General features: G+C 42.6%; 1 protein-coding gene across 1 annotated transcript in view; it reads left to right on the forward strand.

Annotated features, from left to right (window-relative positions):
* Window positions 1-15,784, forward strand: part of LOC120797344 (dachshund homolog 2-like) — a 102,724-nt gene extending 86,940 nt beyond the window's left edge. The window contains exons 6-12 of the mRNA XM_040140915.1: window positions 275-380; window positions 1,563-1,637; window positions 4,505-4,605; window positions 5,451-5,598; window positions 6,477-6,650; window positions 8,563-8,628; window positions 15,349-15,784. Of these exons, the coding sequence (XP_039996849.1) occupies window positions 275-380; window positions 1,563-1,637; window positions 4,505-4,605; window positions 5,451-5,598; window positions 6,477-6,650; window positions 8,563-8,628; window positions 15,349-15,386 (708 nt within the window). The 3' untranslated portion in view covers window positions 15,387-15,784. The remainder of the gene's footprint in view (window positions 1-274; window positions 381-1,562; window positions 1,638-4,504; window positions 4,606-5,450; window positions 5,599-6,476; window positions 6,651-8,562; window positions 8,629-15,348) is intronic.
* The last annotated feature ends 8,090 nt before the right edge of the window (window positions 15,785-23,874 follow it).

Raw genomic sequence — 23,874 nt, forward strand, 5'->3', positions numbered from 1 at the left:
CAAAATAATATACCTACGTGCCTAAACAGTTTCAAAAATGGTTACACATAATTGTTTACTTACTTATCTTTTGTGTGTACTATTTTTTCAAATTTGTTGATACACATCTAACATGGTGGTTTCCTGTCTGTAATCAATGATAGCCGCCGGTAACAATGGTTCAAACAGGCCTCTAATGACTCATCGCTTCAGATGTTACAGTAAATCCCTGTTGAACCTCTACACTTAATTACATCTTACTCATTCATTCTTTCCTCTCTCTCTCTCTCTCCAGGAGAGAGTGTGTGACAGTCCCTCTCTCTCTCCGTCTGTTGATGAGGCCAACACTCCTCTGCAGTCACAGCCCAGCAGCTCGGCCTCCAGCTCGCCCGACAGACTCGGTACACAAACAGAACTATATTGTAGATTAGTGCTACAATGATTAGTTAATTGAAAGACGTTTTTTTAAATCAGTAACTAAATTATGTTTATTTTCATTTTAAGCAAAAGATGGTTAATGTTTAATGGTTCCAGCTTCTCAAAAGTGTGTTTTTTCTCGTTTCCTTAGTTGTCTATGATCTTAAACTAAATATCTTTGGGTTTTGGGCCATTTGGTCGGACAGAACAGTGGTGTAGTGGTGTCTTGGTAGCTGGGTATACTATTACTTCTCCACTACTACTACTTGTGTGTACCCACTGTAATTTAGAGCTACTTGTACTTTACTTGAGTATTTCCAGTTAGGCCAAATTCATACCTCTGCGTCACAACAGTTCAGAGGGGAAATACTCAACGTTTTACTCCTCTGCATTTGTTTGACAGCTTTAGTGATAAAGATTTTACATACAAAAGATTGAAATATGATGCACTCTTATAGATAACGCAGCCCAAGGGTGAGAGTAATTGTTATATAATGTTATGTCCACCGCATTCTCTCCTCCTGAAGGTCCGCCTCCCACTAGCTCATAGCAATAATTGGTGTAATCTTTAGCAGATGTTTTATTTTCTTGTTGACAAAGCTTGAAAGTGTGTTAGCGTGTTCGTTTGTATCTGTATTTGTGTGAAGTATGAAGCTTGTGGATTATGGAACAAAGAGGGGGAGGGGCTTTTGTTCCGTGAATTTGTCCCGAGGACAGCGCGTCCCCCGGGGCCTGGTGCAGTTTTACCAGGGTACTTTGCTTCCTGGGATGGAGGCACTGCCTTAAAGGCTAAACTCAGGGAACAGTAGCCTCTGTGTCGCTGTAAACAGCACAGAGATACATAAAAGACTGTAACGTGCAAGACGTGCACTGATTTTAGGTAAATATGTTAAAACCCCCTGCCCACAGGCGGGTAGACACCATATACCAACATCTACCCGCCGCTGCGGGCCACTGTATCTGTATGGACTGTGTACTGTGTATATAGATACATGCAAGCACATACAGTGCACACTACACACAAAATCAGGAATACTTTCCACACACACACACACACACACACACACACACACACACACACACACACACATTCATGCAAGCATACCGTGTGTTCGTGCACGTCCACACACACACACACAAACTCACTGTGCTTTTTCTTTCAACAGGATTGGTTTCAGCTGATGCAGATGTTGCACTGACCAACCCTGCTGCACCCATCAAGAAAATAACAAAGGATAAAGGTTGGACCACACACACACGCACACACACACACACACACGCACACACACACACACACACACACACACACACACACACACACACACACACACACACACACACACACTTATATAAGTGAGGATATTCCATTACCCACCTTAATCTAAACCCTTACCCATTTTCGTTTGACAACTGACAAATTGTCCTCTCTTAGGAGGGCTTTCCTCATCTACTGTATTCACACAGACACACGCGCACACACACGCGCGCACACACACACACGCACGCACGCAGAGACAAATATCCGGTCACTCACACACAAACAGAGAATCAGAAGCATCAGGATGTTCTGCCGCTCCTATTGATCACCTGTCTCCAAGCCATCAATCAGGCGGATAAAGGGGGGAGAGAGATAGATGGAGGGAGGGAGGAAGGGAGGGAGGTAGGAGGGTGAGCGAGGGAGGCATGGCTAAAAGGGGTCAAGAGATCACGCACTAAAAGCATGCGGGGCCTCTCCTCTCTCCATCACACTCTCGTTTCCCCTCTCTGTATTTTCCGTTCTTGCAACACATTGTTTTCATCTCATCCTTTACTCCCCGTCCTTCCCTCCACCTCTCCCCTCATGTCCACCCCATTCATACCGCCGAGGTGCCGCCGCCGACATCGGCAGGAGCAGCAGGAGGGAATGCTTTCGTTAAAATCAATCAATAACGCACAAAAAAAAAAAAAAGCAATTTTAGAATCATTGACCAGGTGCGAGCTCAAACAGCAGTCTCTGCATGATCTGCTAGTAGGGCTAGAAAACACAACACAATGCAACTCAATGCAATGCACTTTGTGAAAAAAACTTAATGTTTTGGACTCACCTTCATTTCATTTTTTTTTTCTTTTTTTTTCTTAGTTGACTCATTGAAAATAATTCTTTTTTGTTTATTGTTGTAAGAAAAAATCAAAATCAGAGTGGGTCTAGGAAGAAATATAACAAGATGCTGTGAAAAGGATGAGAGAAATTTGACTTTCATATACAGTAATAGTGCTAGTGAAATCTGTGGTTGCTTTTCTGCATGCTGCCTGGTATGTGAAGTGTTGTTGGGTTCTTGGGTCTGAAAGCTGTGATCAGACAAACAAAAATTTGTCCAGTTTGCTAGGACACGGACGTGTAACGAGAACCAACAAAGCAAAAAAAACAAAAACAACATTGGACAAAGAGAGAAAGGACCTGAGAGCAAGGGACCAAGCTGGACACGGGTACAGAAAGAAAGAAAGGAAAGGGCGAGAACAAAAAACGAGGAAATTAAAGAAAGGGACCTAAATAGACGTAAGGAATGAAGAATGAAAGAAAGGGGGGTAGAAAGAGGTATGAAAATGAGTGACAGATAAAAAAGGCGGCTGAAAAGATGAGGGGAAAACAAGAGCTAAAGTGGAGAAAGAGGTATGAGGAAAGATATGAGAGAGACAGAGGAAATGTAGAGTGGAGGGATGTATGGATGAAGTGGCAGATAGGGGATAGAGATGGTGTGTGAGTCAGAGTGCATCTTAATCAGCGTTAATTTCACACCAGAGTTAACCCAGTTGTCAGTGTGTTAGGCATTAAGGGCTGAGCAGACACTGTGACGCACTCGCAATGAACGCGCGCACACACACACACACACGCCAAGGATGTCTTTAATCCTTGCCAATTAGTACCCCACATGATTGTCTGAATACTAACGACCTGTGTGTGTGTGTGTGTTGGGTGTAATTGATTTCTCTGATGCTGCTTCGTTGCCTTTTATACCTTAGTAAACATCAACATTTCATAAAACTTCACTCGAAGCGCGTGATAATTTTAAAGCGCACTGTTTTTCAGACCCAACGCTGCTGATTTTTAAAGAAGCACATAGAGATTTGGGGACCAAACTGACTGTGAAAGAATTAGTTTGACAGTTTGGTGAAACGCACTCATTCGCTTTCTGTTTGCTGAGTGTTAGACGAGAAAATCGAAAAACACGCTTATATCTGCAAGCTAAATGTGTGAAGCTACAGCCCGGAGAGCGTTAGCTTAGTTTAGCATAAAGACCGGGACGACACTGCTCACCACCATGGAAACAGCCCCACACATAACCCCCCCCCTGTCAGAGCCATAACTTCTCAGTTTTACACTGCAGGTTTTGAACAGATTAAACAAACAGTACATAATATGTAAATCAGTTTGTTTTTTTTAACCTTTGGACATAGCTACGTAAGCTGTTTCTTCCTGCTTTCCAGCCTTAATGCTCAGCTAAGCTAACCCTTGATGCACTTCGATACCTCTAGGTAATTTTCTTTAAAAAAAAAAAAACTTTGAAGGCGGGTTTTGGAGTTCACTGACTGCTTAGAACTCCTTCCTTGTAATTAATTTTAATTCTAAATCATTTTTAATTGCAGTGCGCGTTGCATGAAACACGAACCAAATGCCTCTCACAAGGAGACATTTAAAAAAATACATATCAGTAGATAAATGCACCATGACGAAGACATGTTCTCAGTTTCAAAAACCAATTTATGCTAAAACAATAAAGATTCTGTTTAAATGGGATAAGACAGTATTTTGTTACATTTATTCTATATTAACAGAAAATATATATGAAGTGATATGTTGTAAGACAGATTATTTTTAAAATTGAGACATTTGGCATGTAGCAATAACGAGAAATTAACGTAACATGAAAAATATTGTATGCAATTTCTCATTTAAAATGACAAAAAGTGTTCTTATAACAAGAAACTGAGAAATTCTTTTTGTCACGTGGCAGCGATATGCTGCCGTAAATTTAAAAGCAAACCGGACCAGATTTAAAAATAGGTGACCAGGTAAACCAACACTCAGGAAAATATAATCTTGTAATCTCTTCTTAATTATTTGTCACAGAAGAGTCTTCGCTGGGACAAGCCCTCCCCCCTGGCTTCCCTGCTCCGTTCCTGTTCGCTGACGGTTTATCGTCAGTGGAGACCCTGCTCACCAACATACAGGTATGAACCCCTTTCCATCGTTTCTGTTTCTTACACCGGTCGTGTCATTTGCTGCGTGGATAAAGGTTTCGGAAGTAGGTTGTATTATTATCATTAAGGGTAATGAAATGGTAACAGTACATCAATGATACACCTCAAGACATTGTTGATTATGGGTGTGATGGTGATATGGTGAAGACGGATGTGTGGGTAAGGTTAATTTATTCCTTATATTCATTACATAGTAAAGTAAACTCATGTAAGGGATGAAGATCTGTCAATTATTATATGACGATCATGTGCCAAAAATGTGATAGAACATAAAAATTATTGGTAAAAATTAAATAATATCCAAGTTGATTAGCACTTTCGTCATATTTAGATTTGGATTATATAAATTTCTCTGTTGAATCAGGGACAAGTTTATTTCCAAGCAGATTTTCTCATATAAAGAATCCGTCTTGGTGATGCGGTGCGTCACGGTCAGAAAATGCAAGCAACACAAAGGTCAAACAAACAGGTCAAATATATCGTGCATCATAATCAACTGGGATTTTGGGACCGCAAGTGCTCCTAACATGTCAAAGATGTGGTGTTTCTCTGGAGAGACGACATTAAAACAGAGCATATTCAAATCAAAACAGAAGAAATTCAATCCCTGATTTTGGAAAATAATGCATGTGGTAGCTGTAAATGACTGTGGATGTTGCCACTTAAAGTGCTCAAGTAAAGTTATTTTAAATTTGAAATGCCGGCAATAATGTACCAATTTAGCAACGTCTGCTTGTTGTCAAAAATGTTAAAAAATTATAATCTCTTGAGTTTATTTCTCTATAACTGGACTTCTACCAAAACTCTGCCCTCAGGGCCTGTTGAAGGTGGCGGTGGAGAACGCCCGGGCGCAGGAAAAACAGATCCAGGCGGAGAAGAGAGAGCTGAAGATGGAGCTCTACAGAGAGAGAGAGATGAGGGAGAGCCTGGAACGACAGCTCACCTCCGAACTGCAGAGCAGAGGTCTGACAACCCGACTCTCGTCTCCTAGAAGTTTAGATACTAAACTTTTTTTTTTTTTTGCCACTTACATTGAGTAGGAAACATAATTGACGCTAGTATTATAGTCTGTGGAAGCATGTCTTATTTTTTGTACTGCATGGAAGTCAGAGGTAGTCAGAGGTTGATGCCGGCTGTACAGAGCACAGGGTTTTGGTACCAAACACCGGTGTTTGCACTCTGAGTCCTGAGTGGGGTTAGCTTTAGGTCACAAAAGCACTTTGATTAAGGCTAGGGAAAAAATGGTGGTTCCGGCTACATGTTAATAAAGTCGACATGTCCTGGTTGGTACCTCAAGCCACTTTCAGCCTGTTCAGTATTTGAACAAAACTTAAGTTTTTCCCCGACTTCAAGGGGGGGAGCCTAATAATACAGCTATAACAAATGTTAATCATGCTTCAGTTGCCACAAATACTGCAAGAATTGTAGGGAGAACAATTAAATGCGTTGTCAGTGCACATTCTGAGAAATACGTCAGCAGGATACACACATTATAAATGCGTCCTCTTTTTTTCTTGATGAAATCCTCATTTCTAGGAGAAAGCGTTGGACGACAACGTAAACTGAAAAACAGCCAAAAAGCGGAAAAAAAATCCATGATTTAGACAGAAGCCTGAGTTTTCCTCTTGCTTTCTGCCGTTACTTTGGTTATTTCCACCTACACATGAGATGGCGTGCGGTTGAAGCTGGCTGGTAGAAAGTGGGTTCACCCGAGCAGTAAGCTGCAACCATCCGCCGCCAAAACCATCTCAAGACTCTGAACAGCAGCATCACGCAGAGGAAGAGCGAAATTTTCCTTCGCGTAACCGCATTTTCCTCTTTCCTCCATCTTCCTCCTGCAGCCTCCATCCAGAAGCGTCTGAAGAAGGAAAAGAAGGCCAAGAGGAAGCTGCAGGAGGCGCTGGAGTTCGAGTCGAAGCGGAGGGAGAGAGTGGAGGATGCTCTGAAACACTCGTCCTCCCCCTCTCCCGAGCCGCTGCACGCCACCAACAACAACACCAACAACGCCAAGAACGGTACGACGGGTTGTTGCTTGCTTCATTGTTTGTCTGACGCCTTTTTATTGCTCATTTGGTTTCCTTACATTTTTCCTTGTTTTTATTCTTTCTATTAGTTTTGCTAACTAGTTTCTTGGTTTCTCATCATTTCATTCTTGTGGTTTTCTCGAACACCTTTTTCTTTCTACTTTTCTCTTTTTTTTGTTGTTTCTTGATCATCTTCTTTCTTACTGTCTCCCCCTATCTTTGTTTTTTCATCAGCTTACATTTGTGGCTCTGTCATGATTTTTCCCAGCCTTATGTTCACCTTGACTTCATCACAGTTTAGTTGAGTTAGAGTGCTACTCTTTTTCTGTCTTCCCTCCATAAAATTCAGTCCAATCACTGCAAAACCAAACAAACAAAAAACAAACTTGACCATTGCCAGCAGAGTTTTTTAATATTAGTATGCACGTCTAATTGTGGGTGTTTCTGCACTGGTCATTCCAGAAATCATCTATCAAACAAACCACTCTGGCTTATCGCTCTCCAGCCTCTGTCATAACAATAACTGGGAAACTTGGATCCGTCTTAAAGCTCTGAAATGTCAGACTTGGCACTTAAACCTTCTGTATTAAGTGCCAAGTCTTTTCAGTGCCTGAAAACCAAGCAAACACGAACGCCTCATTTCGGCCAAGGTCCAGAATGTAATAGAGCGCAGCAGGGATGACGTATTTTTGTAGGCCAACCCGGAAGTTAGCATCCCCCCCGGGTCCCTCGAACAAAAAGCCAATGGGATGGTTCCATTGGCTCTTAGATTATTGGAGCAACTGAGATCTGTGCCAAATAAAAGTTTACGATTCTTACAGCAAGAATCGTTTTGTTCAGCAAGATTATCTTCACAGTTGAACACCACGGTTTAGGTTTTTGAAGCCCAAATACAGTTGCCAGCAGGAAAAAGGTCATGTTAGGCTATAGACGAACTACACCACGGTCGCAACGCCCCCACCACTGCGCTTCCTGCTTGTACCTTTGATTTGGGGAACTCGCCTCTCCTACAAAAGCCTTTCCTCTTAGATGGTTATTGACAGGTTGCAAGAGCGCGAGTGTTAACACAACGGGGCCGTAAAAGCGGACCGGTGAGTGGACCGGTTTTTGGACCATAGTGATGATGCAGAGTCCAAGCGGAGCAGCGGCTCATGCTGCAAGAGGGGCTTGAGTAGTTTCGGCGGACTCTCGCATACTTGTTGTCACAGTTACGATCCAATATACAGTGACTGACAAACAAAGCCTGATCAACTGATCCTAAGAAAACTTATCGAAAATTTATCGAGCAAAAATGCCAAATCTTCACTGGTTTGAGCAGCTCAAATCTGAGGATTGTTTGATTTTCTTTATCTGATATAATGGTTAATTGAAATATTTTCGGGTTTGGACTGTTGGATAAAACAAGCAATCTGAAGACGTCACCTTGAGCTCTTGGGAACTGTGGAGGGCATTTTCCACTCTTTTCTGACATTTGCATACCATGATAAAAATCCTCAGATCGCTGGATAATGAAAACAACTGTTAGTTGCTGCCCTGCCAAAACACACGTTTTAAAGCCGGCGTTCAAACCTACAGGGATGAGCATTAGCCAAAATATTTATGACTTTAAGATACATAAGTTTTCCAAACCACTGCCCTGCCACAGAAATGAACTGAGGAGGCAGTCTGAATGCTTTTTCTAATACCAAAACTATTTTTTTTTTTTTTTTTACAGAGCAGTTAAAGTGCTTTTACAATTAACATCAAGAAGAAAAACAAAATAACATAAAAAAAAAATGTAATTCTCTGGACAAATGTTTTTGTGGTTTGGCTTGTTTATGACCTGCACACAGTTACAAGGTACTTTTGGTTTTTTATGGGCCGACCCACTGAGACTCTGTCTTGTCTTTGTGTTTCAAACCAGACGCTGCTGTAGCCGAGGATAAACCTGAACTTAATGGAAACCAGCAAGACAGCGGCGCTGTACAAGGTACCTGAGCGCACACACATCGAAACAATAAAAAAAAAACACAAAACACACACTGTCGGATACACACTCATGCATGCAGAGTCATGCTGATACACACACACACACACACACACACGCAGGCAGCACACATTAACAGATATGATACTGTACACAAGCATGTTCAAAGGCAGACTTACAAGCTTCTAGGCGGCACACACACACACACACACACGTGGTAGGCGGTGTGTGTGTGTGTGTGTGTGTGTGAGTGAGTGTTGGGGCCCAGGCTAGATTAGTAGAGACATTAAGCAGACACAGAGACACTGTGGCCTCCCTTTGATGTGCACCTTATAAGCCACATGTGTGTTTGGAAATATTTCACTGGGTTTATGTCAGTGTGTGTATGAAGGGACATTTGTGTGTCAACATGGCTCTAGTTTTCTTCGCACGGTTTGTTCCTGTACCTCCGACGGACCATTTTGAGTTTTTCGAGCCTGTGTTTTTTTTTTCCTTTAATTTTTGGACAGTGAGGAAATTTTGGAAACTAAAGGTTTGTTTTGCAAGCGAGATGATTTTGGAAAAGAGGGACATTTTGGAAAGCGACGGCAGTTTAGAAAAAAAAAAAAGATTTTTAAAGTGAGGACAGTTTGGATGTTGGAGACATTTTGAGATGAAAGAAAAGTTTTATAGCGTGACATTATAAAAACTTTATTATTTATTTAACTTTTTTTTTTTAAAGGGGGAAATTATAGACATTTTTTGCCAAGTAAGGACAGGGGAATGCATTATGCCAATAAGGGTCCTCACAAGTACAGTACCGACTCGTGTGTGTTAGTATGCATGTGTCGTCCTCTTTCCACCAGCTGTGCTCAGTCCTCCCTGACATTGAAAACCTTCACTTGAAACTCTGCGTGTGTATAAATGAATATGTACCGGCGCGCACACACTCCGTACGTTTGTGAATTTTTGTGCGTTTTACTGGTGTGTGTGTTTGATCCACACTCTGGTGAGACAGGGAACTCTAATTAGCTCTCTCTCCTCTTTAGACCCCTTTTAGATCCCCTCTCTTCTGCAAGCCAAGCACTCCCACAAACACACACACACACACACACACACACACACACACAGACCCACCTGATTTCATTAATGTTGATTGGCCCAGTAGGACCCCTTTGCTGCGTCGCTCACACACACTCACACTGACAAACACACTCATCCCTCCTGCCATAAAAGCATTTTGCACCTACGGTGGTTTACTCACACACACACACACACACACACACACACACACACCTCTCCCCTGCCTCTCACCTTCCACACTCTTAATTAACGAGTGAGGAGAAAACTGCTGAATACAAAGAAAGACACTGCATTACAATCAGAAAGAGAGGGGGAGAAAAAAATGAGAAGCAAGGGAGAGAAGGTTAAAAAGAAAAAAGTAAGATTGGTTGCTCTTGGTTGTTCAAAGCCAACCGGACTAATTGGCCGTAAAAAAAACAACTAAACTGGAAGAAACGGAGGAGGAAGAGGAAGAGGGCGATGGAGATGGCAGGAGGTGACGAAAAGGATGGAGGCAGCGGTGCCGTCAAAATTGGCCCCAAATGACGTTTTGAACTATTTGAATATTTCTTTTTGTGCATTATGTTTATAAGACGTCAGACCCATACAAACAGGAGACGCGTCTACTTGGGGGCATATTTTCCAGATGTGCTCTCAGGTCGCTAGTGCTGGAATGCCTTGTCACGAGGCTCCGCAGTTTTGCCGTCTGTTTCCAAACGGGGCAGATCGTTCAGCCGGGCTGGGCGGTGAACCCTGCGCCATCATCACCACATGGCGGTTGTTGAATAATTGGCTCGTTTCAGCTTGACCTACATTTCATTTTCAGTGAAAGTGACGTCGTTTGAGTCCTGTCCGTCTTTCATGCAGCGCATCGGCCCAAGCGAGAACTCGCGAAGCCGACGGCCGAGGTCTTTTGAATTTTTTTAATTTTATTTTTTTCTCCACAATTGAATTTTTATTTTTTATTTTTTACAATTCAATTACATAAATCGAATTTAGAGCATTCGTTGACAGCCCTAGAGGACAGGGGCTGAGGATGATGGAAAAGATGAAGAGGAGGAGGAAAAGAAGGCATGAGGTAGAGGTGTGAGGAAGAGGGGGAAAGAGGGAAAGGAACACGTGAGGAGAGAAAAAAGGAAACGATGTAAGGAGGTGGGGAAGAGGAGAGATAACGGATGAGCAGGAAAGGAGTCAGACATGAAACCGATGTGGACAAATGAAAAGAGGGTGAAGAACTGCGGAGGTCAGAAAGGAGAAAAGGGATGATAAAGAGAGATGAGGAGTAGGAAGTAAAGGGAGGAGGAGTGGAGAGGAAAGGATGTCAGGAGGGGTAGGAAGAACAGGCGGAGGGGGGGAGTTAGGCGAGGGATGCCGAGGATCGGAGGAGAAAGTGGGCATGAGAAGAGCACAAGATGAAAGAATACAGGGGTGGTAAAAGGAGGAGAGGAGGGGAAATTAGAGGAGTAGAAGTGAGAGGAGAGATGAGAAAATGGGGAAGGGGAGGAAGATATGAGGAGAAAAGGAAGCAACACAAGTAGGGGAAGGGAAAAAAGGTAGAAGTGGATAAATGAGGAGAGGAGAAGAGAGAGGATGAGGGAGGAGAAAGGGGAGAAAAGGAAAACAGGACTTGAATGAACGTTATGGCCAGAAAAGTGTTTTCTGCCGAACGTTATGATGTCACAGCGAAGCTGACCTTTGAACTATAAAATGTCATTACTTTATCCTGTGAGACATTTGTGTGAAATTGTGTCGTAATTAGCACATGAATTCTTGAGTTGTGGCCAAAAAACAAGTTTTGTTTTGCGTCACGGTGACTTTGACCTTTGAACTTTTACCGCCAAGTTGTTATCAGTTAATCCTGGGGTCCAGGTGAACGTTTGAGCCCGCAGACAACCCGAAAACATGATGCCTCCGGCCACGGCTGTCGTGGGCGCGGAGGCTAGGAACAGAGGTGAAGAAGGAAGACAAGGAGAGAGCGCAGAGAAGAGGAGGAGAAGAAAGGGAGGAAGATGGGGAGGGAGGGGAAGAGAGGGATGTGGGTCGAAAGAGAGAAGAGGAACAGGAGGAGACGAATAGTAGGAAAGAAAGGGGGCTGAAGAGAGAACAGAAGTGAAGGAAGGAGAAATGGGGTCAGGGGGTGAGGAGGGGTGGGGGAGGTGGGGGCGGATTCCTGGAGAATTAGCATCTCCCCTGAACCAGAAGAGATGCTAGTTTTAAAAGTTAAAGAGAGCAAAGTGGCGAAAACCGCGCCGTCTCACTTCCGTACTAATTCTGCCTGGGTTTTTTTGGATTCTGAAAAACATCCTCCGGATAAAGGCATGATTTCAAATTAAAAGGAAATGAAGGCGAAAAACTTGAAACACTTTGCAGACAGTGAGGTAGAAAGCTCCGGGAACGTTAGGAAACCTGGGAAAGGGGCTGGGCGATAATTCATACTTTCTTTTAGTGGAGTCATATCGTCGACAAATGATCTTTTTTTGTGGTCTGATGTGAGTTTTTTGTTTTTTAAATACAGCTTATCAGCATTTAATAATCCTTATATATGATTTTAAATATTGCAATATGAATTTCAAGGACATCGCCTTTTTGAAATGCATATTGCTTTTTGTCTTTGCGAACTTTACAGACTGTACACCTCCCAGAGCCGCAGTTTGACTGACAGCGGTTGGTGCATGTCTTGTTTCATTTAATGTAAAGAACAGGAGATTCATTACGTTAATAAAGGCTGCACATGCCCAGTGTAGTTTACTCTAAAAACAACTTTAAGACTTTGTTTTTATTCCTTAGAAGTCACTGAGCGTCCTCTGGGACGGACAGTTTAGATGCATAAGTCTTTGGACGGAGAAACACACTTTTTCCTCTGTTCACCACCACAATGGATTTGAGACAAAGCTTCAAATCCACCAAGATGTGATTGAAGTGTAGACTTTCAGCTTTACTTCAAGGGGTCTCAAAAAAAAAAAAAAATCACAAGTCAAGCAACAGAAAATTAGTTTGCCACAAATTTGATAATGTTTTAATTGTTTCAGTCATTTCTTTAAGAAAAAACTGCCACAAATCGTCTAGTTACAGCTTCCGCTATGTGAGAATCGCTCTGTATTATTGTTAACTGAACATCTTTTGGGTTCTGGACTGATGGTCATTTAAAAATGTTGGGAAATTGTGTTGTGCATTTATTACACTTTTGTGGCATTTTATAGACCAAAACATTTAATCAAAAAGAAATAAAAAAATAAACATTTCTCAGATTTGTCAATAATGAAAAGAATCCTCAGTTGCAGCCCTAATTGTCAGAAGTGCAGTGAGACATAGAGATCACACTGAAATTAATCCAGCCCCAGAAAATGTACAAATCTGAATGTCTGACAACATGCGATCCTGAACTTAACAAAATTATTATGTTTGACCTAGAAAAAGTTAGAGATTTGAGTTTTAAGGACGACACCTAAAGCACTGAAACTGTCAAGTTACAGGGCAGCTTTTAAGCACCAGGCCAAACTTGCTGCTCAAGGAGAAAAAGAAAGGACAGGAGAGGACAGGGAGAAGAGTGGGTCAGGATAAAAATAATATGGGAGTAACAGATAGAGGACAGGAGGGAGCAGAGGGGAGGTGAGGAGGAGGAGGGGATGCATGTAGAATAGAGGGATGAAAGAGGAGGAGAGAAGGGGGTTCGCGCGGATGGTGGAGTGATAAAAATAGGGAAGGGCAGGAGATGAGAGGGATGAAAAGGAGGGAAGGCAGGGAATATGAAGGAGGAAACGCGGGGCGAGCGCAAGATGAAAGAGAAAATTTAAGAACGTTTTTTTATTCCAACACAGGGACCTCAAACATATTTCATGTCTTTTTAAAAAAAAAAGACAAAGAATGATGAATAGAGGACAAAATGAGAGGGTAAGATGACGACAAGGAGCAAAAAATAGGATAAGTAAAAAAAAAAAAAAGTAGTAGAGGGCAAGAGAGAGGAGCACAGGATGGGAAGAGGAGAAAGAGGCGGTAGGGCAGGTTTATGGTTGCTGTTATGCAGAAATGTAAACACTTTGCAGCGTTCGCAGAAAACAATGACACCGCAGGGAGAGGAAGGTGTGTGTGTGTGTGTGTGTGTGTTTTGTCTGTTTCTGTCGTATTCGTGTGTGTGTGTGTGTGTGTGCGCGCACGTGCTCCTGTGTGGGTGGGTGCGGCAACAGCACTACGGGGAGCGGAAGGAGAACGACGAGGGTGAAATGAGAGAGGGAGAGAGAGAGAGAGGGAGAGCCGGCCCTGGGAAAACTGGAGATATGAGATTTCTATCGTAAACGGATGCTGCGTAAAGGGAGAATAAGATGCAACACTCTGGGTTTGGAGAAAAGAGAGAAAAAACGACATCCTGCTCTAATACTCGTGATGAAAGTAGGAAGTTCCTGTACAAATGTGAGCTCATTAGATTCTAACTGAAAACTCAACGTTTCTAATGTAGATTTAAAGCTGCAGCAGCTGAGTTTGCAGGTCAGTAGCAAGCAGAGGTAAAAAGCCAGTTCAAACCAGTGATTTCAACAGGGATGTCGTACACTGGGGATGGTGTGGTCGTACAGTCCGTACGGAGATGTTAGTTTGAGGCGTCTAGTTTCACAGGGGTCTAACAGGGGGAAGAAAAAAAAAAAAAAGGCCAGCGTCAGCAAAGCTGGCAGTAACAACACTCAAAAGGTGGGGCCAATTTAAAATAACGAGCTGCATGGGTTGTACCTGTGCCCACATTTCAGCTACTGATATCACGATCCTAGTCTAGTTTTAACAGAGCTTTACCTGCTAAGTGTCGGTTCAGAACCATCAGGCTCCAGAGAAACAAATGTTTGCCGATATCTCCCCAGAGATCCGAGGAGAAAACACTTAGTCCAGGAAATCTGTCTCCTGCGCCGTCAATTTAAGCATTCCAATAACTTGTTTAGTGACTTTGCAATGGAGCCGAAATGATTAGTTGACCGACAGAGATAATTTGTAGCAAAAAGTTTGATAATCGATTAATCATTGAAGTCCCTTTTTAAGCGAAACTGCCAAAAATCCACGGGTTCCAGCTTCTTAAAAAGTGAATATTTGCTGGTTATTTTGTTTTTCTATGAATGGTTTTGGACTGTCGGTCAGAAAAAACAAGGAGTTTAAATGCGATAACTTGGGCTTTGGAAAATTCTGATCGGCATTTTTGACTATCGTTTGTCATTTTATAGATCAAACAATTGAGCCATTTCTGGAGAAAAGAATTGAGAGACTAGTCAGTAAAGAGAGTTAGGGCTGCCACAATCAGTCGATAAATAAATTGGTCAAACATTTTTTTAAAAAAGCAACGTTTTTGATGATCGATTCATCATTTAAGTAAATTTTCAGGCAAAAATGCCAAACGTTGGATAGTTCCGGGTTCTCAAATGTCAGAATTTGCTGATTTTCTTGGTCTTACATTTTAGTGCTAACCCAATATTTTTGGTGTTTTGGGCTGAGTGTCGAGCAAAAGAGACATTGAATGATGTCACCTTGTGGACCAGGATGCTCGCTGATGTTTTATAGACCAAATGATGAATCAGTTAATTGAGAAAAAAATCATTAGTTGCAGCCCTAGTTAGCTACGATCAAAGAGGATGTTAGTTTTATCGTTGCTTTATTTACTGATTCCTCTGAATGTGTTTTTTGTTTTGTTTTTTGTTTTTTTTTACCCAGAATCCCGGCCGTTTCTGAAGACCCCGATGATGTTTTAGAGCGAGGGACTCCACCTCCAGAAACCCCGCCTCTCTCCACCTTCCCCCCCTCACCACCAACACCGCACAGAAGAACTCCACCAGCCTATTTCCACAGCAACCACGGCTTCCACGGCAACGACCTCCCCCGGCGGGATTCTACCTTTGCTAAATTGCGACCTTTTTGACGTTGCTAAGAAACAATGAGACTACTAAGGGACAGACCCCTTATTTGGACTTATTTTGGGGTCGTCTCTCTACCGTTTCCTTCTCCTTCTTCTTTTTAGACAAACTCCATTCATTCCTCTTTTTCTCTCCCTGCACAGGGAATTCTCGCATTCCTCGTTTGTTTCGAAAACTGAAAAGTGATGATGATTCCTGCGCAAAGGCAAAGAAAAAAAAAAGAAGTCACCACGAGGCAAACAGACTGGACTGATCGACGCACTCTTAGATTTAGACAGACGTCGCCACAAATCAACTTGGTCCGACATTGCATGGGAAAACAACACCAGAGATCAATTTGATTGGACAACTGAGACTTTTTAGATGGTCCGATAACACCATGCGATTTGCGGGACCCAACAAGTCTGTTTCTGATTGGGGCCGACGAGACGAGAATGGTTTCACGACAAGACTAAACACGTTCTTATTTCTGTTTCTTAAAAAAAAAAAAAAAACAAAAAAAAACCAAAAACCGAAGTTTCAAAACGCCTCTGGATTTTGCGTAACTTCAGCCAACCCCACTGGCTGGCTGTCGACACCCTCTGATTGGACGGTAATCAGCTAATCGGAGGCGCTCAGGACGAAGGGGGAAGAGGGGTTTAAAAAAGGAAAAAAGAAGTGTAAAGAACATTTGGAAGGAAAAGACAGAGGAAAACATCTTGGGAGGCTATTTCTGTCTCTCATGTTTCATTCATTTTTATTTTCCGTACAGGGACTGAAAAGAATGCATGGGAAAACTTTTCTTATGTTGTCATTTGGTTTATTTTATCCTCCGTACACTCCTTAACTTCCAACTCTCGTTATCATTTTCCCCCTCTTATACTCTATTTTCTGCTTTGTCTCTCACCCTATTTTCTGTCTCTTGTATAAATCGGCTCCTCTTATATCTTACTCTGTTTGCTCGATTCCTCTCCTTTTCCTGGCGTCTTCTACATCTCTCTCTTTTTTCCTTTTGTTCTCTGTCTCCCTCTCTTTCTAAGGAGGCATTACTCTGAAAATGTTGGATGCAGCTTTTCAATGTATGAAGTATTTTCTATCACCCTTAACTTGTGAAATCAGTTTCTCAAATGATGCAAAAGTTAAAAAAAAAAAAAACAAACAAAAAAAAAACAAAAAGAAAAAAAACCCTTTTTTATTACAATGGAGTGATTTTTAGACACACTATTATATCCTAAAAGTACGTTGAATTCTCTTCCTCAACATTTGACCTTTTCACCTTTTGACCCCCATTCCCCGTGACCAGGAAGTAGTAGTCCAGTTTCTGGTGTTTGTCGGCGCTTGATTTGTCTGAACCAAATTTACCCCAATGAAAAACTTCTTAACTTTTCCACAATTAAATTTTATTTCCTTTCGGCTAGATCCTAGAACGTCTCCCTGATTGTCACCCTTGGAAGTACTGACGTGTACCACGGATGAAGAAAAGAAGCGCTCATCAGCTACATCGAACACCAGAAACTTTTATTTCCCCGATTCTCTGACCTACTAAGAGTGCAGACTGTTGTGTTGCAGTTTTGTTTATACCACTGCGTGTTTTGTTTGTTTATTTGTTAATTACTATTTGAAATGTGTACGGGAGGAGTGTGGGAGGGTGGGGCCAGGAAGGGGGGCGCCAGGGTGGGTGGGGGTGTGGGGTTAAAGTAATATTCCATGTAGATAGAAACAACATTCGGCGTTTTCTTGTTTTTGTTTTATTTTTTTTTTTCCTCCTGATGATCTCTCACGTCTGTCACTGTTCTCTGGGTTTGAGCTGACTGCAAATATACAGTATTATAATGACTGGTGCCTGGTGGTGTTTTACACTTACATACACACACATGGGCTTCTTGCATCTGTCAAATTATTCTGATGGCATATGTTTTTGTTTGTAGAAAAATTAAGACAATCGTGGTGAAAGTCAAACAATTTAAAAAAAAAAAAAAAACAGCATGCTAACGTGAGCTAATCAGCACTAGAAACAAAGTACAGCTGAGGCTGATGGCGACGTAATTCATTTCGTAGGTATTTGGTCAGAAAGCAAAGTACCGGAAACATTCAATCTTTGAACCGATGATGGCACTAAAAGAAAAATCTCTGGATCCCCAAAGTTTTTACAGTTCATCCTCAGGGGAACATGAATATGTGTGCCAAAATTCCATGGCAGTCTGTCCAAGGTCGTTGAGACACTTCAGTCAAAACCACAAATCCTAACTCCGTGACGGCGCTAGAGGAAACACCCAGGGATTACCTCGGTCAGGCGGGATTCATTGTCTGGGAGCCACAGACGCCTGCACAACATTTTGTGCCAATCCATCAAGCAGATGCTGAGATATTTCAGGGGCTAACTGATAACGCCAGGGGGAAGTCAAGGGATCGCCGAAGTCATTAAATTGCTCACTCCCGGCACCATCCATACCAGATTTCATGACAATCCATCCAACTGTAAAGATATTTCGTCAGAGAACAAAAATGTCAACCTCATAATTGCACTGGATGGTGTGTCTGAGGACCAACAGAGTCAGAGGTGATGACCCTCTCGGGAACACGAATGTTGGTACAAAATTTCATGGCCAATCCTTCCCGAGAGTCGCGCCGCTAACCCGGCTACGAACTTGTCAGTGTGCCACATTGTTGCACCACGAAAACGCACACTGTTGCTCGATTTTGATTTGATGCTGCATGCGCCTTACTGCCGCCACAACGCGCCAAGCACTCCCCAAAAAATGCCGCACATAATCTTGTCTGAGCAACGTTTGCTAAAAAAGGCAGCAGCCAGCTGTTTTAGGAAATTATCGAGCCTTGTCTAAAAGTGAAACTGTGTATTTGTGAGTCATCTTTTTTTTTTTTTTTTTTTTTGCATCTTCAGTAGCAGCAGTCAATGAATAGGCCTGGACAGAAAGCAGGAAAGTCGTAACGTACTGAAGGACGGATGAACACACTGCCGGGTTCGGTTGTTTCTTTCGAAAATCAGAAAAATAAGAATATTGTAGAAATACATTAGCCTTATTTTGAAATCCATCATTTGCATTAATTAAGGTTTGTCATGTGTAAATATTGAGTCAATTCCAAACTGTTCTCTTTCCACAATGTAAAAATAACTCTCTGGGATTATAAGACATTTAAACACAAATACACACTACGGTATTTCAGGAGATATTCACATACTCAGGCACACACAACCACATAAAACAAACAGATAGGCAATTTGGTATTCTGGTAATGTATTTCGTGGACACACACACACACACACACAGAAGCCTGAGAGTAAACACACACACGTCGTCTATGTTCCATTTAGACTGTATATTTACTCTGCATTACGAGGTTAATGAGGTGAAGCCTTTCCCTCTCTCTCTCTCACTCTCTCTCTAATGGATCTCTACCTCTCTCTAACTCTCTCCTCCCGTGCTTCTGTCTTTAATTCCTTCTCACCTCTGTCACTCTCTTTTCTTTCCTTCTGTTTTCGCTTTCTCTCCCTCTCACAATCCTTCCTAAAGTCACTCTTTTGATCTTTGCTTTCCATTTTTCTACCTTGTTTCATCCTGTCCGTCTCTCTCTCTCTATCTCTCTCTCTCCATCTCTCTCCGTTTACCAAATAGCTGATGTCACTTTTTCCATTTCCCCCTAATGGAGCCAGAAACACAGAGCGATGGACAGAGGGGAAAACTATCCAGAGATGAAGAAGGATGGATAGAAAGCGAAGGAGGCAACGAGGAAGGATGAGAAGGTGACGGCGTGGGGAAAAGAGATTGAAGGGTCCAAGAGTCGACGTGGGAGAAAATGAAGGAAACGGGAAGATGGACGGATCGAGGGGAGGGACGAAATGATGAGAGGATGAAATGATGTGCGCTTAAAGAAGGAAGATAAAGAGAGAGGGGCAGAGGATGAGGGGTAATGAAATAATAGAAAGTGAGAAACACGTCTGGGACAAACACTTGCCCGTCATGAAAAGGTTTATTATTGATCTTTAAAGGGGAACTCCACCCAAAAACGCTATTTTTACTTAATGTAAGGACTCGCTTCTTCCATTTCCGCCAAGCAAATTCAGAGCATAAAACGTGTCACATCCTTGGCTCCTCCTCAAATGTTTTGCCTTTAAATATACAGACAGAGCAAAAACTAAAAACTGACAGTGCTACGTGCAGCTTGACAACGTTGGTGCACTTTAACACGGTAACAGTCACTTTACTGTATCTGAGCTGGATGTGGCCACGCGACATAAAGACTGCAGCTGCACAGCAAACCGACGCTGCATGCACGTTTTGTTCGCCCTATAAAAACCACCTCATCATTTCGTATGCACAAAGTGAATAAAATCTATCTAATACACCACAGAACACTGTAAAGGAGCCAATGTTGTCTCTCTGGGTTTTCAGCTTCTGTCGGCTGCATGAATGAAGCTGAGAGTATCCAGTCAATAAAACTCTACGAACAAGATGTGAGAGAGTCCCAAACTTATGATCGTAGCATTCGAGGCTCGTGTGCTGTCGAACTGTAAAGAAAACTGGCACCAGAATTCTTTATTTAAACGACAAAACTGAAAATCTATTAAAAGGACTGCGATAAGAGGAGGCAAATGTCCCAAGTGCTAACGATGCAGCCCGCGAGACTTTACAACTCGCCGCCGTTTCCCGGCAAAGACCATGCTCCCTCTTGCAAAACCAGATGCCAAATCTGGCGGCTCCTGTCCTAACGGCTCGTGTCGTGTCTGACTAAAGCCCCAAAATACAGCAGAGACCTGGTGTATGTATGAAGCCAGCATTGGTACATACTCCGTGCTTGTCAACGGCTCCTCAGACTGGAGGCGTTTCGAAAGTGAAACAGAACTTACGTGGTTGGTTCACTTCAATTTAAAAGAAAAAAACAAAAGGCAGTTTTGGTTTTATTTGTCCGGGTTTCGAGATATTAGTGTCTGAGTTTTTTGACTCCACTTTTATTACTATGGAGACAAAAATTCAGCATCTCTTAATAAAAAGAGAACACAGTTTATCAAGTTTTTTTTTTTTTTTTTTATTGGAACTACTTTGTACTAAAGAAATAACCCTATGAAATTTGTTGACAGTTTTAACAGGGATTATCTGGAGCAACTGTGAGTGATCCCATTCACCTCCCCTCTACATTATCTCCGTGGCCAGACACCACTGTGCCTCTTGATATTTGGGTGGACTGACCCTTTAAAACCAACCTGGCTGACGTGTGGCTGTGTCCCGCATGTGTCTAACTGCAACTGAAGGTGTCTTTTCAGGGTTCAAGTCGACTTTTCCCCTCCTGTGCATTATGGTACTCGACAGTAAGAGCACTGCAGTGTTATTTTGCTGGACAGTAATTCTCAAACTAACGGCCCAAATGTAATCTGTAATTCCCCTCGTGTCTCACAACGAAGAAAAAAAAAAAAACATCACTACACTGCTTTAACCTCTCCTTTTTGCTGTGTGTGTAAAGGGGTCAGTTACTCGTCAGCTGCAATTATTTCCATTATATTTATCATCGTGATCAATCTTATTAGATCTGCACTAATGAGGACAGCCACAAAGAGAAAGAAACTGAAAAGAAGAAAACTAGAAAGGTGTAAAATCACAAAGCGAGAACAGAAAGAGGGATGACGGAGAGGGAGACAGACAGGAACGAATGAGGGTAAACGGATGCCAAGAGAAAAGATGATTAGAAAACAGAGAGAGGAACAAATATATAGTTGGAGAGAACACAAGAAGGATAAGAAACACTGAGACGGAGACATTAACAGAAAAAAAGAGGCTGAAAAGACAATAAACATGAAAGGAAGGAGTGAAACTGTCGAAAGGGAAGAAACAAAAAAAAAAAGGGTAAAGGCGGCTGAATGTAATGATGGAGGGATGGAAGGGATGGAGAGAAGAGAACAGAGACATTCCCAGACAGAGCAGCCAGGCTGTTAAAACACACACACACACACACACACCTCCACACACACGTGCACTCACCTCGCCCCATCATTAGTCTTCATTAGAGTCTTTATGAGGAAAATTAGAAAGGGAGTTTCCTCCCAAACTGAGCCCTGGGGTCCAACCTGCTGGTGTGTGTGTGTGTGTGTGTGTGTGTAACTGTAGTTAATTTCTACATGGGCTTCGGCAGATGAGGGAAGGAAGGATACAGTAACTGTGTGGAGGGAAGCTGTGGTCTAAATAAGTATGATACATGCGCACACACAGTCTGATAAACCTGCGTGTTTTCATAAGGAGAGAAGAATGGACAGTGGTTAGAAATAATAAGGAACGGAGAGAGAGAGAGAGAGAGAAGGATGGAAAAAATGCTGGACTGAAGCAGACAAAAAAAAAAAAGTGTGAGGGGAATGATGTGAAAAAGATGAATTTCAAAATGTCCCGTTATTGAACTAAGAGGAATAGACCACATCAGGAAGTGCATGTTGCATTCTGCAAAAGTGAGAGAAATAAACTCTGTTCGTCGAGTCATTGCACAGCACTACGGCTGCCAGCCGGGGCTGACGGGTGATTTGTTTCTCATAATCGCAGGTAAGACGCACTTGTGAGAAACGCATCCGTAACAATGTATGTAATGGCGTTTTTATAAAATGAAAAGAAAACCAGGAACCACAAGCACAGAAGACAGAGAACTAAAGAACAACCCACTGATCCTTCTAATCCCGTTCTACCAGTTCTCTGCTTCCGTTCCGTTTTGAGCAAGATCTCAGCGAGAAGTTTAGTAGTTTCACCTACGACCACTACATTCACTGTATCATGCTGCGAAATAGGATCCATTTTCGTAGGTTAACCCACCCAACAGTGTATTGAGCAGCTAGAACGACCCACATTCGATGATTTTCGAATGCGGTACCTTTACCTGTAATGAAGTATTTTCACGTTGGGGTGTTGCTGCTCTTACTTCTACTACTGCAAAGCCTTTGACTTGTGTGTTGCTTATGTTCCATGAATACCCGACCTCCGACGGCGTTCTGGAGCTGGTCGGAGGCCAACGCGTAGCGGGAAAGCCGCATCTTAAGCCTTGTTTTGGGACAAACTGGACATATGGTCAGACGGGGCTCTGCTCTCTGCTCTTTAGGACCCACAGACCTTCACAATCCTGCTGCCTGCTGGAGCTTATGTTGTGTGTTTTAGCTGCGGACTCACGCCGACGAGCTGGCCATGTTAATGCGATGCCCCAGTACTGACACAGTGGGGGGGGGGGGGTTGAGTCCCCATAAACCGGACAAAGTCTCCACCAACAACACCTGAGAACCAGGACTCATCGCAGCTAAAGTACAAGTGATTTACATTCACACAAACTATTTCTCCCTTAAAATAACGAATGAAAGAGTGACATGGGATGGAGGGAGCGAGTGTGTGTGTGTGTGTGTGTGTGTGTTTGTATGTGTGTAAATGCGTCTTGCAGTGAGTCTTTGTGTCACCACGAATGTGTGTGTGTGTTGGTGTGTCCCCTGACGTCCTGGGTGCTGACAGCTTCTCATTATCCACAAACAGCTGGAGGAGGTCATCTCTATCGCTGTCTCTCACACACACACACACACACACCCTATACTTGTGAGGACCCTTTAATGACATTACGCATTCCCTAGCCCCTAACCTTGGCCTAATTAATTCATCAGTTTCCAAGAATGTCCTCACTTCCCAGATTTCCTTACTTCCCCAATGTTTTCACGTTTTAAATTTGTCCTCTTCTTCCGAAATGTTTAGATTTTTTTTCAGAACTGTCCTTTCCCTTTTCCATAAATGTCCTCGCTTTCACTTGTTCACAAATGCCTCGTGAAAAAAAGTGTCCAATTTTCAAATATTGTCCTCAGTTTCCAAAACAAACTGTCGTCACTTTCAAAGATGTCCTAGCTTTCCAAGCCATGTCCTGTAAGCGTGGACAAGTTTTGAAAATCACAAATGTCCTACGTTACAAATGTCCTTGGACTCCAAAATGCCCCCACTCTTAAAGTGACCCCCTTTCCCCAGATCTCCTCACTTTCCAAAAATGTCCTGACTTTCAGAAACGCCCTCACCGAGCCGCGAACATCACAGATACATTCAGTCTCAATCTTTCCCGTACTGCTAAAAAACATAATTCAGAAAATATGCGCAGATGCAAATGTAGGAAGAAGATTCTTTCGTCCTCATCGTCTCGGCCTTTTCCTCCTGAGCCTCGATGTATTTGCGTCTCACCTGCAGGTCTGCGAGCGGATCTACGCCGCGAATCCTGCATCCTTGGAAATAAACAGCGCAGGTTCCCGAGACGCAGTTACGACACAGGAGTGGCGGAATCGCGCCGTATCGGGATGTGCCTGAAGCAAACCCCGACAATGGAGGGGAAGATTTGG

The sequence above is a fragment of the Xiphias gladius genome, chromosome 12, assembly GCF_016859285.1.
Source record: "Xiphias gladius isolate SHS-SW01 ecotype Sanya breed wild chromosome 12, ASM1685928v1, whole genome shotgun sequence".
In the NCBI taxonomy this organism is placed as follows: Eukaryota; Metazoa; Chordata; class Actinopteri; order Istiophoriformes; family Xiphiidae; genus Xiphias; species Xiphias gladius.